Genomic DNA, 14,313 nt, shown 5'->3' with positions numbered 1-14,313 from the left:
AACGTTGACATTTTTTGTAAGAATTTTTTTTTGAAAGCTGTTTTATTCAGTAACCGCGGAAGTACTCTATGACTAGCTCCTCCTAGGCTCCTACGACTAAAGCATAAAGAACCCTACATTACCATGCAAAATGGGGGTGCATTTGGCCCTACCTGCCCCCCAATTCCGCGGCTCCTGCTTTTATTTAATTGTGTACTGTAGCTGACATGGATATTGAAAGCTTAATATGTGTTTTTATATTAAAAATTCATTCTTCTGTCCCCTTCTGACAGAGGACGGAAAACACAACGCCATCTACATTATAGAATTTGTATTGTAACAATAAAATATGCTACCAAACAATTTTCTTATACTGTAATAAAACATCATATTTAATTACGACCAAAAATTAAAATAAAGGGAAAACTTAAGTCAAGATTATTTAATTTAAATAATCTTGCTTTAGCCACAAGCGGGCGTGACACGGAGGAGGTTTATCTCTGCATAGTGTAACTAAATACATTTCGGAGAAATGGGACTTCGGTGATATGAGCTTTCGGAGTAAAAGCAAAAATATTTCAATTCGGTGATATGGGAATTCGGAGAAAGGGGAATTCGGAGAAAGGGGAATTCGGAGAAAGGAGAATTCGGCGTTGTGAGGGCGACCCACTTGTACCAGAGAGTGTAAAGTCGCTTCGCTACAGAGAGGCGCCTCTCTTTAAAAAATCCGTGGTACGATTTTATTCGCCGAGAATGTCCACAATTCCCGGGCGTTTGATGGCGCTAGTAGTATCTCCGGCACGTGCTAGATTAGAGTTTGAAAAGACGCAAAAAAGGAAGAGTGTTTTTGGTATTTTTGCGAGTTTAATTTATTTTGAAATGTCTTTTTCGGCTAAAAATTATAAATCGAATAAAAAGGTAACCACGCGTCAGTCTTTTTTTTTCAAGTTTCCAAGGGATAAAGACCGGTGAATACGCGTTTTAATTTACTAAGCCTATTCTAATACACTCACATTTCTTAAAACTTAACATTTTGCAGCCACCTGCAAAATGTTAACAGTGAAAAGCTCCAAAATAAAACTACAGATTACTTACACTTTAACCACGTATTTTGCGGTCTTCATTTCACTGACGATTGTTTTATGAATATCAAAACCCAAAACAGGCTTACACCATTAGCTACACCTACTATTTTTTTGGGAAATTCCAATGAAACCACGGTTTTCCCTAGGTAAACTGAAGGCAAAAACATATCCCGCCATGGTCTCTTACTGCCTAATGTTCATTTATAATTAATTAAAATAGTAGCAAATGAAAATGCACCTGAAGATCATGTTACAACTACAATCTGGTGTAAGGTAAACGCAGCACTACAAATGCCAAATTATGCCCTCAAAAATCAATTCAACGAAGAAAATGATAATTTCTATAAAATATTCACAATGATGAACACTAGCTTTAAATGAAATTTTTTTTACAGTGGATAAAGTCAATTCCTATGAATTTAAACCCAGAACTATCTATTCAATTCTATTCCATTTAAATATATTTGTACTGAACATAATTATAGCCATTCAACTAAACATTTTGACAATAATGAAAACGATAACATTGAAGGTTTCGTAGACTTCGGTCCATATGGAAGGTCAAAATAGTACGCAAATCAGGCCCTAATATTCATGGTGAATGACATTGGTTACTTCCTCACAAAAGATACTTGTCCCGAACAGACTTTGAAGATATTGCTTCATGATTGCGTAACTTACCTAAAACGTATTGGCCTTATTGTCAAAGCTGTAGTCTGTGACCAAGGAACAGGCAATCAAAATTTGTTCAAAAGTATGGGGATATCAGTGGAAAAGCCATTCATTGAAATTGATCCTCCACATCTCTTGAAAAGTGTGAGGAACAATTTCAAACGGTATCCCATAATAGTGGAAGGCAATCTAGTTTCTTGGGCAGTCCTAGAACATTTTTTCAAAATAGACTAAGAAATTGGTAAGTTTCAAAGCACACATAAGCTGAAACGTAAACATATCAAGTTACCAGCATTTTCTAACATGAAAGTCAGTTTAGCTGCCCAAATTTGCAGTCAAAGTGTTTCTAATTCAAATGGCCTGTTAACTGGGATTAGGAGAGTTAACAATTGAAAGCACATACACAGCAGAGTTCCTCTTACACATGAACGGCCTTTTTGATTGCTGCAATAGCAGGACATTAAACAATGAAACACACTGTAAGAGAGCAATGACTGATCAATACATCCACATACCAATGCTGAAAGAAAAATTGGAAAGGTTTAATATATGGTAGCTTCAGAACTGTAGGTATAAAACCTTACCTTGTATTGAAAGGTGGAAACTATCAATTCAGTCTTTGCTACTCCTATGGAATGATATAAAGGATAATTTTGGTTTTAAGTTCTTAGTAACTGGAAGAATTGGTCAAGATTTTTAGAAAACTACTTTGGTTCCATTCGCCAATAAGGAGACAATTGAGATCATGCAAATACTCAACAATACCAGGCAGCATACAGAGCTGCATCAGTCAATAGCCTCTTAAAACCATCAGATTCATATTGAATTTACAATTTGGATGACTTTATTTTAAACAGACCATGATGAAGATTTGTCCAATTATGATAACCATTGGGTTTTGCAAGGTAAAGGACAATTCACTGACGAGATTTAGAAATTTGCAAAGCCATTGAAAGTCCAAACCTTCTAAAAGAAAATGTTCTTAATTATATTTCAGAATATTTAATTCACCGCTGCTATTCAAAACACCAATGTTCTACCATGGTTTTGGTATATTTAATTAAGACTTGGCCAGCCCATAAAATATTCCACTTTAGATTCCACGAATTTCTTTTGATATATTAAAAAAGTATAGTTGTTAATATTGAAATGAAATAGGGAGGGATTTTTCTTGTACTTACTTTTTATATTTCTTACGAAATCAACTGTTTTACTTAAATAGTTAAAATAATTCAACATCACAGCTGACTGAGCTGAATTCAACTTTAACCTACTGAGAGCAAAATTTATTTTTCTTTGATAAGCAATTTTACAGTGCCATCGTGTGTCCGGGAATTGCAAACACTGTCGTCTGCTTCTTCAACGCTCTCATGGGGAAAAAACGTACCACGAAATTTTAACATTACGGGGATAGGAAGAGGCGCCTCTCTGTAGCGAAGCGACTTTACACTCTCTGCTTGTACTATGTTAACTTTTAACCGTTTTTAATAGGGTAAATTCATATTGGAGTGTACAAACTAACTAAACTAAACGTAAAATATCGTGTTTATCTAATTAGTATTTTATTGCCTATTTATGAACTTACAAAAAAATTATATGAAAATTTATTACTTTTTAGCAGTTTAAAGCTATATACCGTTGCCTCCGTTATATCAAGGCCTGGGTACGCTTAGATTTTCGCCCCCCCACCGTGGATTTCTAATACGCCGCAATTTCTCGCTAGAGGCACTCTGAACCATTGTGAAATTTGAAATTTAGAGCGTGCGCATTTCGTTTTTTGCAAAGTTGTTCTTTGGATCTTTCTTCCAATGATTCGCCGTGGTGGTCATTAATAAGTAAGTATTTAACTAATTGTATTTTATTCCACATATTAACAAACGTTTAATTACATTTGTAGTAATATAAAATGGTTGTCTGCTCAGTTCCTAATTGCAAACAAAGTGATTGGAAGAGAGTAAAGAAACGCCAAATTGGTCAAGAGGAAAATATAAGTTTCCATTCATTTCCTAAGGAAATGTCAATGAGAAAAAAACGGATTTGTGCAATTTTTAACGTCCAACAGGATGACGATCTTTCATTTCATGAGGAACTTATATCAAATAAAGGAGATGCTAAAATCTGTAGCAAACATTTTAACAAGTCTGATTTTAGTATATCAACTAGTCGAAAACGTCTTTTAAACTACGTTGTGCCCCATATTTCGCTAAATGAATTTGAAATTTCTGATTCTCATCCCCAAAAGATGTTTAAGAACTCTTGCGAAAGAAGAATCCCTCTTTCTCCAGTGGGAAATATTCCAAGGACTGATGTACAAACCACACCTGTTATTTCAGCTCGAGAAAAGCTTAAAAAGGCTTTGTTCAGAGTATCAGATATTATTCATTCCAAAGTTAAAAAAAAAAACAGTGCAATGACAACACATCACATATTCGAACCATGGATATGCAACCTGTGATGAATAAAACTTACGAATACACTTCCAGCCCTCAAGTCATTTGTCAAGAGAAAGCTAGTCGTCGAGAAATAATAGTTCCTCAAGACGTAGTTGTTCCTCGAGACATAATAGTTCCTCAAGTCGTAGTTTTTCCTCGAGACATAATAGTTCCTCGAGACATAATAGTTCCTCGAGACATAATAGTTCCTCGAGACATAATAGTTCCTCGAGACATCATAGTTCCTCGAGACATAATAGTTCCTCAAGACATAATAGTTCCTCAAGACGTAATTGTTCCTCAAGACGTAATTGTTCCTCAAGACGTAATTGTTCCTCAAGACGTAATTGTTCCTCAAGACGTAGTTGTTCCTCGAGACATTATAGTTCCTCACAACAAAGTCGTTCTTCAAATAGAAACAACGTCTCTAGTCAAAACTACATCCCTAGTCCAAGCTAAATCTGTGATTCCAGAAAAATCTACTCTAGCTGAAGTTGTCCCTTTAATTTCATGTAGAGATGCCACTACTCAAGCGTCTCCTGTTGTACGAAAGACACCATACGTAACTTCTAAACGTAAATATGTAAGAGACAATTATAAATTGAGAAAGCAAGTTGTAGCTCAAAGGAAAATAATTGCAAGCTTAAAAGAAACAATCAAGGAACAAAAAGAAGAGAACCAAAGAAAGGAATATACCCAACTGCGAAAGATTATGGGCGAGAGTATGAGTGGAGATGTAAGAGCCAATTTTTTAATTGAACAAGTACTCGCCTACGGTAAAAAGTCTTTACCGTATAAACATTCAACCTTGAAGATTTGTTGTTTAATTTATAAGAAATCTACAGCTACGTATAACTTTATCCGAGATTTGGATATTTTACATTTCCCGGAACGTACAACGTTAAGAAAATTTCTGGGCAATTCAAGTGGAGCTGACGGTATTACACAGATTGCCAAAGACCGTCTCATTGCCGAGGTTTCCAAATTAAAGCATCCAAATGAAATATTAGGATCTTTAATGCACGATGAAATGGCCATTAAACCAAAGTTATTATATGACAGAAAAATGGATCGATATTTTGGTGAAACAAGCGCAACAGATGAAGACGGTTGTGTTTTGTGTTCCAGGGTCTCTCAACCAATTTTAAACTTCCCGTGGCCTATTTTTTTACCGCCAAATTGACAGCGGAAGAGCTTCACAAAATTACATTGGAGGTGATTAAAGCGGTGGAAGACTGTGGATTCGTTGTTGTCCGGCTTGTTTCAGACAACGCAAAGATTAATACTGCAGCGTTTAAGAAATTTTCTAGTGACAGACAATTACATCACGAAATAGTACATCCCTTAGATCCAGCTAGGAAAATGTTCATCGCCTTTGATCAAAGTCATATAATAAAAAATATAAGAAATCAATTCCTCGACCGTATTATGGTGTTTATTGCCCTTCTAATTAACCCCAAATTTGTCACGGACTTATATCTCGCTCAAAGCAATGCGTTAATGAAACCAGTAAGATTTCTAACTAGGAAAATGGTTTTCCCAACGAGCTTTGAAAAAATGAATGTAAGAAGAGCAGTACTATTATTCTCTCATCCGATGACAGCAGCTTTAAAAACAATTACATTATTGGCCCTTGTAACGGAATTTGTGCAATCCTCACTCCATTTGTTTCCTCGGGTACAAGTGCTTCAATCATATGTAAGAGAAATTCTACCTTACTTCGAAAAACCCCTAATGTGCAACGAATGCAAGAATTTCTCATCACGGGAAAGTCAAGATTTACGGAAAATCCTTCTAGAGAAGTTCTTGAGAGCTCTTTTAGATAATCACGCTAAAGATGCCTCAGATCGAAAAGAAAAAAAAATTAAACACCAAGCCCTTATCTAGAAAAGTTCTCAAAGTTTGAAATACTAGGAAAATACTGATATGTATGTGGGTGGTCGATATGGAAAATATCTTTCTACTCCCATTAGTGATATTTTGGAAAACAAGTATCTGATTTCATGTTCCAGTATTAAAAATGTTGATTTTAAAATTTTAATAAACCAATTGAATCAATTATTTGACCATCATGAAACTATCAACTACACATAAACTATATTCTATTTAACATAAGCCTTAATAAGAGTAATACATTTATTAATTCACAAATTATTAAAATTAATAAACTGAAGTTGGCTAATATTGGCCGTGTAGATGAACTAATACATTTTCAGGACCAATGTGAACAAAACTTAAAATTTAAACGCAATGGAAACGAACGCCATCTATTGGGGAAAATAGGAAACTTCAAACAGGGGGGGAATAACTCGTAGTACAATGCTCAGGAAAGAGGGAACCCAGGCCTTGATATAACGGAGGCAACGTATATACCTTTAGAAACGTTTAGGAACTATGGTATGAAAACTTTATACTTAATTATCACAATTCGTATCTGTTAAACCTCGGCGATCAGTTAGACCCAGGTGAGCTTCTCATTTCGCGGGAAACAAGGACTTGAGTGATAGACTGGCCAAAGGGACTGGCGGCCCCGGCCGAAGCTTCCAGAAGCTAGAGCTGCCAGACACCATCTCTCGACTTTTAATGCGGAATCGCGGTTCACTTACAAGCGGGCATTTTTCAAGGCCGCAGCCGCCGTTACACAGACCTCTAAATCCAAAGACTAATAATATAACATTTGGAACAACCAATTGCAAAATATTCAAGCAGAACCACTAAAAAAAATTAAAACACCTCGAATTAATTAAGTGGTCCAGTGGACCACTAACCCCCCTCCGATTTAATTAATAAACTGGTCCTGGAAATTTTTAAACTGGTCATTTGCCCACTGCCACTGCCTTATTTCCCACGCTGGTTGGGAATAATACTATTATTCCCATCTCAATGAAGCATACTCATACCCAATAGGCCTGGGCTTCTTCCCATTGCTATTTGCCAGCTGCCAAGCTTTGATTAATTTAATCCAAGCAAAGATTATATAACTACGTACCATCAAAGATAATTTAAACTCGTACCCTAGATTCGAAATCACTCTCTCGCGCGTTGCCGATAGCGTTTACCCACTTCCCACTGGAACTCAGAAAACATTCGCTCCATGGTTTGCGCCTTACCGCAACCGATGGAGCCCGATTTTTCTGAGGTCTGTTAAAACATATTTTTTCCCACTTCATATTGGCTCAGTTACTTATAACAAACAAAATTGTATTTTTTCGCATCTGATATGTATTATCGTATTTTCGTTTTTTATTGCCTAAAAATCCAGAGCTAAAACAAATGTATAAATAATATTCGTTTATAATATTGTCTTTAAAAATAGACACGCGCTGAGGAGATACAACTTTCTAGTATCAATTTTTCGCACGCTTTTTAGTCGACGGTTAAAGTTTGAATTTTCACGCGTTTTGAAATAATATTTTTTGGAAGAATAAAAAAGAGTCGTTGTGAAGGTTTTGACTTGAATAGGAGTCTTATTTTTTTGTTGGAGTCCAGATTCACTGGGAATTATATTCCGACTACTATCGTTCTTGGGAACCTTTAGATATTCTCAGTACTCGCATCGTTTTAGTTGCAACTCATATTTAGTCGCGTTTTCATATAATTTTGGTGCCGAAACCCGGGAACTCAGTGAAAGTTGGATTCTACACCAAAGAATTTGCCATCCGCAGCGTATAGAGATATCGCTGATCATCGGAACCTATCAACAATTACAAGATGGACGACTTAAGGGTCATTAAGAGTAGACGAGCGGCTACCAAGAGGGCCGCTACGAAAGTGGAAGAACCTCGTCGCGACAGAAATAGAACTGGAGGAGCCAGATGTTTCCAAGTTAGAAGGTTACGTCATGGTATTGATTCAAAAAGTGGCAATTTTAAAAAACTACGAAGAGGAACTGCTTGGATTATTTACAACGGAGGGCGAGTTGGAAACAGATCACGGAGATTCGCAAGAATACATCGACGAATTGGAAATTATTATTGTACGAGCGAAACGTTTGGTGGAACGGAAGAAGAAGGATGAGCGTCGTATTCGTCGTCAGTTCAACGATTCAAATAGCAGTGATTCGGATGATGATAGCATCGCGAGCGGATCGAGCAGGAGGGTAAGACCTAACCCTCCGATCGCACCAACAACAACAGTCAAACTCCCGAAGCTGGAAGTTCGTCATTTTAACGGAACTATTAGTGAGTGGCAATCATTTTGGACACACTTCGAAAACGTCATCCACAACGCTGAGGGTATATCGAAAAGAAATAAATATAGTTATCTACTATCGTATTTGGAGGGAGCCGCTTTAAGAGCCGTCGAAGGGCTATCACTAACGGAAGAAAACTACGACAACGCTGTCGCCGTACTGCAGGAGAGATTTGGACACAAGGACATAATAATTAGCGAGCACATGAACGCTTTATTAAACCTGCCAAGTGTGAGAAGGTCAAACGACATCGCTGGCCTCAGGAAGATGTACGACAGTTGCCAAGTACAAGTGAGAAGTCTGAAATCTCTCGGAGTTATTGATGAGTCATATGGGAGCCTCCTCTGTCCTATAATTACACAACGATTGCCCGAAGACATCACACTAGCCTTCAGTCGACACCACGCTGGTGAAGAGCTTCTAAAAGTAGAAGATTTATTGAATTTTCTACAAAAAGAAATCGCAAGTAGAGAACGGGCCCTCGTTCTTGGGAAATCAGCTGAACCAGAGAAACCGCAATCTCACAATACGCATCCGCTGAATACGCGTTGGAAAACGACACATACGCAACCGCCGCACTATCGCAACTTTCAAGACAAGAAGAGCATTCTAGTTCGTAAGAGACGATGTTTCGTGTGTCTGAGGGAAAATCATCAAGCCAGAGAATGTAGGATGAACGCTAGAAGTTGCAGAAAATGTAACCGTCGTTATCGTACAAGCCTCTGTGAAGAAGTTGAAAACAAAGCTGATGAAAAATTACAAACGCAAAGTGATTCAAGACCAGTCTCGCAATCAGATTTAACGAGAGTGAAGGAAATAACTCAATTGTCCGCCGCGGTCACGAGTAGCCGAAAAGAAGTGGTCTTACTACAAACAGCTCTAGCCATAGCTCAGAAACCAGGATATAAAGGAGATTTACCAGTGCGCTGCCTTCTTGACAATGGTAGTCATGTTACGTTCATCAAAGAAAGTATTTCGAGACAACTTGGACTTGAAATCGTGAGCGAAGACCATCTGGAGCTGAGCAGTTTTGGTAGTACGATACCAGAAAAAGTGAAAAGAAGGAGAGTACGACTGCAGTTGAGAAGCCGTCACGATCCAAAACAAAGTGTGATAATCGAAGCGTACGAAGCCCCCGAAATCTGTGGCTCGGTGTTCTCACTTCCAGGACCCGATATATCCGAAGAATTCCAAAGAAGAGGCTTTCTATTGGCCGACGCAGCGTTAGCTAACAACAATACCCGAGACTCGCACGCAGTTGACGTACTAATTGGAGCAGACTGTCTATGGGCGATAGCAAGCGGAAGATCCGAACGCATCGGAAGTTTCCTAACCGCACTGGAAACAACATTTGGATGGACTTTACAAGGTCCAGTAGAAGTCGCTTCACGAGCGATCAGCATTAACACTGTGGCGATTATGCGTGTTAAAGTTGAAGAGAAGCAAGATGATAAACTATCGAGTGAACTTCGCAAGTTCTGGGAATTGGAGTCCTTTGGTATCGTGGAAAACGAACCTGAATGCCACTCGAAGGAGGATATAAAAAAAACTTTGAGGAAACTACGACCTACGCAAACGGTCGCTACTCTGTTGCATTGCCGTGGAAGTTAGACACATCTAATCTCGCAGATAACTACTCAGTCGCCTCCAAACGCACTTCGAATTTACTCTTTAACCTACGTAAGCAGCCCATTATTTTGAAAGAGTACAATTCAATTATTAAAGAGCAGCTTGAAAACGGCATAATTGAGGAAGTTAAACCTACTATGAAAAAAGGTAAACTCGTTTATTACATGCCACACAGAGCTGTAATAAGAGAGAATAGCGAAACGACAAAAATTCGTATTGTTTACGATGCATCTTCACACGCGTTCGAAACCGCTTCGCTGAATGACTGTCTCGAAGTCGGCCCGAAATTAAACCCGGATCTTTATGATATTCTTATACGATTCCGTGAACACAAGGTTGCCTTTACAGGAGACATCGCGAAGGCGTTTCTCCAAATTGAAATTAGAGAAGAAGATCGCGACGCATTGAGATTTCTATGGATCGATGCGAGAACCCAAAAGCAACTATGAGACTTAAAATCTACAGATTCGCACGAGTACCATTTGGAGTCACATCTAGTCCGTATCTATTAGCGGCCACTATACGTATGCACGCGAGAAAATATCAGGAAACGAAAACAGAAATCTCCAGAATTATCGACGATTCCTTATACGTAGACGATCTTTTATCTGGTGCGGAGACAGTTAGCAACGCGTATCAGTTGATCATTGAAGCCAAAGAAGTTATGAGCGAGGCGGGAATGCTTCTCAGGAAGTGGCAAACCAACTCCTCTGAGTTGAGACAACTTCTCTATGAAGGGGACGATGAAACTAACAGTGACGAGCCTATCAATTTCACCCAATCTAAAGTCCTCGGACTCTCATGGGACAGCGTACGCGACAATCTTATTTTTGACACTAAAGAACTATTGGACTTTGTACAGAATCGAACCAGCACCAAGCGTTGGGTGGTCAAATCCGTGGCCAAGGTTTTTGACCCGCTTGGACTTTGGTCACCTTTCATAGTTCGGGCGAAAATTATTTTCCAGAAACTTTGGGAGAAAGGAATCGGTTGGGATGAGCCCCTTCCTATTGAGCTGAAAGGTGTCTTTGATTGCTGGTGCAGCGAACTAAAGGAATTGAGAGATATCAAAATCGCACGATATTACTTTAATGAGGTCGAAAAATTGGACATCGCAAACGTCACACTTCATTGTTTCACTGACGCGAGTCAGAAAGCGTACGCAGCCGTCGTTTATCTTCAGTATCAGACCAGAGATGGAGGAACTCGATCAACATTGGTTACGTCCAAATCCAGAGTGGCACCTCTGAAGAAACTTTCACTCCCCCGACTCGAGTTGATGGGAGCCGTATTGGGCGCCGAATTGACCAACCATCTCATGAAAACGTTTGAAACGAAACCTAGCAGAATTTTTTTGTGGACAGACTCGCAAATTGCAATCGGATGGATTAAAGGGACGGCGTCCAGATGGAAGCCATTCGTAGCTAATAGGGTGCGCACTATCCAAACCCTTTCGGACCCAATGAATTGGCGCTATTGCAGAAGTGCGGAAAACCCCGCAGACCTCCCAACGAGAGGTTGTAAAATGAACGATCTAGCGCAGAACGAATTCTGGTGGCACGGTCCGGCGTTTTTACAAGAACAGGTTTTGGTAAGGGACGTTGTTACCAACGACGAGACACCTGAAGAACCACAGGAAGAATTACGTAACGCAATGCATGTTCTCAAAGTCACGAATCAACAAGAGAGCGATCACCCTATAAACATCAAAATGTATCGCACACTGAAAACCCTTCACCGCGTAACGGCTTGGGTATTTCGATATATTCAAAATTACTTTAACAGAAACAGATGTATGCGATCAGAAGAATTAACAGCTGAGGAAATTCATGAAGCCGAAATATACTGGATAAAGAATACACAAAAAGAACAATTTCCCGAAGAAGTCGAACGCTTGAAAAAACAGCTATCGATCAACAAGGATTCTAAAATAAAAACTCTCAACCCTAAGTTAGACGCAAATGGTCTACTTTGTGTGAATAGCAGAATTCAGGGAAGCGGCCTAACCTACGAGGAGACGCACCCATGGATTCTCGCACCGGATCACCCGTATACCACGCTTTTAGTGCAAAACTCACATGAAAAAGTGATGCACGCTGGTGTTACAAGCACTACAGTCGTTTTACGAGAAAAGTTCTGGTTATTGAAAAGTCGAAAAAGGGTGCAAAGTATATTAAAATCATGCACCATTTGCCAATTCTTCCGTGCGAAAGCGTCAGATGTAATCGTGGGCCCGCTGCCGGAAGTACGTACTACGCAAGCTCCGTCATTCGAAGTTTGCGGTATGGACTTCGCTGGACCGTTATACTGTCGCGATGGTCAAAAAGCCTACATCGCATTGTTTACTTGCGCAGTAACTCGCGCAGTACACTTGGAACTCGTATCAGACCAAACTACAGATAACTTTCTGCTTGCCTTCCGACGCTTTACTGCTAGGAGAGGACTAGTAAAACGCGTATTCTCTGACAACGCGAAAACTTACAAACGAGCCAAGTGTGATCTAAGTGAATTGTTCGCAAATATAGCCAGTCCTGAAGCACACCAATTCTTTGCCAACCATCAAATAAAATGGACTTTCAGTGCAGACAGAGCGCCCTGGTGGGGTGGTTTCTGGGAACGGCTAGTGGCATCGGTCAAGAAAGCTTTGAGAAAAGTACTTGGGCGAGCAAGGCTGACGCACGAAGAACTGGAGACCGTTCTCGCGGAAGCAGAATCCGCAATAAATTCCCGCCCTATCACTACTATTTCGGAAGACCCTCGTGAGCCAAGACCGCTCACGCCCGCACATTTTCTATTGGGCGACCGTATAACCAGTCTACCATCGATACAATTTTCCGGACACACAGCTACCAAGGAAGATTTAACACGACGCCTAAAATACCGTCAAACAATTCTAGATGGTTTTTGGCGTAGATGGCGGTCGGAATATTTACTCCAGCTGAGATCAGCGCATCATCGCACACCAAACAAACCGACGGAACCGCTTCAGGAAGGAAACGTCGTTATCATCGCCGAGAACAAGCAACCGAGACTGTGCTGGAAAATGGGAGTCATCGACGAAACTTTCAAGGGAGCAGATGGATGCATCCGTAATTGTATAGTAAGACTGCATGACAACGACTACGCCGACCAATTCAACTACTCTACAAATTGGAAATTTAATTGGACGTTTTTTGTTGAACTGTTAAGTTCAATCGGGGGAGTATGTTAAAACATATTTTTTCCCACTTCATATTGGCTCAGTTACTTATAACAAACAAAATTGTATTTTTTCGCATCTGATATGTATTATCGTATTTTCGTTTTTTATTGCCTAAAAATCCAGAGCTAAAACAAATGTATAAATAATATTCGTTTATAATATTGTCTTTAAAAATAGACACGCGCTGAGGAGATACAACTTTCTAGTATCAATTTTTCGCACGCTTTTTAGTCGACGGTTAAAGTTTGAATTTTCACGCGTTTTGAAATAATATTTTTTGGAAGAATAAAAAAGAGTCGTTGTGAAGGTTTTGACTTGAATAGGAGTCTTATTTTTTTGTTGGAGTCCAGATTCACTGGGAATTATATTCCGACTACTATCGTTCTTGGGAACCTTTAGATATTCTCAGTACTCCCATCGTTTTAGTTGAAACTCATATTTAGTCGCGTTTTCATAAGGTCACGTGCCGGAAAAGGGTAAACGCTTCGTAACAAAACCGTCAATGGGAAAGCTCTCAGTATTCGAATCTAGGGTACGAGTTTAAATTATCTTTGGTACCCTAGATTCGAAATCACGGCATTTCTCTATAGCGCGTTTTCTCGTGTGGCTTTTACTGAGTTTGCGCCGGAAGTCGGAAAAATCGGGCTCCATAGCAGGTTGAGAAATAAGGAATTTCAATAGATATCCCAAGATTATATTACTCACCTTTAGTTTTCTTTCGTTTAGAAAATTTTTAGAGCTACAAGCATGATCCTTGCTTCGGTATAGAATTATACTTTTAATTAAAAATAAACTGTCCATTATGACCAGTGAACCCCCCAGATTCTATTTAATTTACTGGTCATATCCCAAAATAAACTGGTCTTTGACCGACCGACGCCACTACCTTATTTCCAACACTGCCCCCTACTTAAAAAATAATTTTCTGGTCATGACCACTCTTTTCTATACCACTTATCTCCCTCCCTCTTTTATTTTACTTTTGAAAGTGAATTGTAGTATAATCATCGACGCGCGGTGAAATTAAATACATTATGCCCTTTTGGAAAATCAACTGTCATTTGATGTAAACTAAGGAAGAATAAATGGCGTTGCAATTTCTGCCCATCTCCGCTCTCATAC

The 14,313-nt window shown here is 39.1% G+C and overlaps 2 protein-coding genes and 1 long non-coding RNA gene across 9 annotated transcripts; 2 read left to right on the top strand and 1 right to left on the bottom strand.

Annotated features, from left to right (window-relative positions):
• Window positions 1-993: 993 nt before the first annotated feature.
• Window positions 994-3,185, bottom strand: LOC149963460 (uncharacterized). 7 transcript variants are annotated; one of them, XR_016480234.1, is made up of 8 exons: window positions 2,918-3,185; window positions 2,777-2,846; window positions 2,445-2,702; window positions 2,316-2,364; window positions 2,159-2,180; window positions 2,026-2,103; window positions 1,746-1,966; window positions 994-1,649 (listed from the first exon to the last, which is right to left on the bottom strand). It is a non-coding gene; the product is annotated as an uncharacterized LOC149963460 (long non-coding RNA). The 7 variants fall into 7 exon arrangements; XR_016480233.1 differs by having other exon boundaries at window positions 1,746-1,943; XR_016480232.1 differs by having other exon boundaries at window positions 1,746-1,943; window positions 2,159-2,256; window positions 2,321-2,364.
• Window positions 3,186-7,879: 4,694 nt separating this feature from the next.
• On the top strand, window positions 7,880-10,438 carry LOC149963459 (uncharacterized). Its single transcript, XM_090166916.1, has 3 exons — window positions 7,880-7,985; window positions 8,029-9,966; window positions 10,086-10,438. The coding sequence occupies exons 1-3, from the start codon at window positions 7,880-7,882 to the stop codon at window positions 10,436-10,438; spliced, it is 2,397 nt and encodes a 798-aa protein (XP_090023042.1).
• On the top strand, window positions 10,435-13,200 carry LOC149963458 (uncharacterized). The gene has a single exon (XM_090166911.1). It carries the CDS (start codon window positions 10,435-10,437, stop codon window positions 13,198-13,200), a length of 2,766 nt encoding a protein of 921 aa, XP_090023037.1.
• The last annotated feature ends 1,113 nt before the right edge of the window (window positions 13,201-14,313 follow it).

The sequence above is a fragment of the Leiobunum rupestre genome, chromosome 1 (assembly GCF_980474605.1).
Source record: "Leiobunum rupestre chromosome 1, qqLeiRupe1.1.hap1, whole genome shotgun sequence".
Taxonomy (NCBI): Eukaryota; Metazoa; Arthropoda; class Arachnida; order Opiliones; family Sclerosomatidae; genus Leiobunum; species Leiobunum rupestre.
Note: the sequence above shows the minus strand (reverse complement) of the source record. Positions and strands in the feature narration are given on the sequence as shown.

Bases quoted from the DNA above. Each gene is read 5' to 3' on its own strand.
- LOC149963459 (XM_090166916.1), top strand. From the start codon at position 7,880: ATGGACGACTTAAGGGTCATTAAGAGTAGACGAGCGGCTACCAAGAGG. The intron at 7,986-8,028 runs GTTTCCAAGTTA...TGATTCAAAAAG, and splicing joins TAGAACTGGAGGAGCCAGAT to TGGCAATTTTAAAAAACTAC. The intron at 9,967-10,085 runs GTTAGACACATC...CAATTATTAAAG, and splicing joins TCTGTTGCATTGCCGTGGAA to AGCAGCTTGAAAACGGCATA.
- LOC149963458 (XM_090166911.1), top strand. From the start codon at position 10,435: ATGAGACTTAAAATCTACAGATTCGCACGAGTACCATTTGGAGTCACA.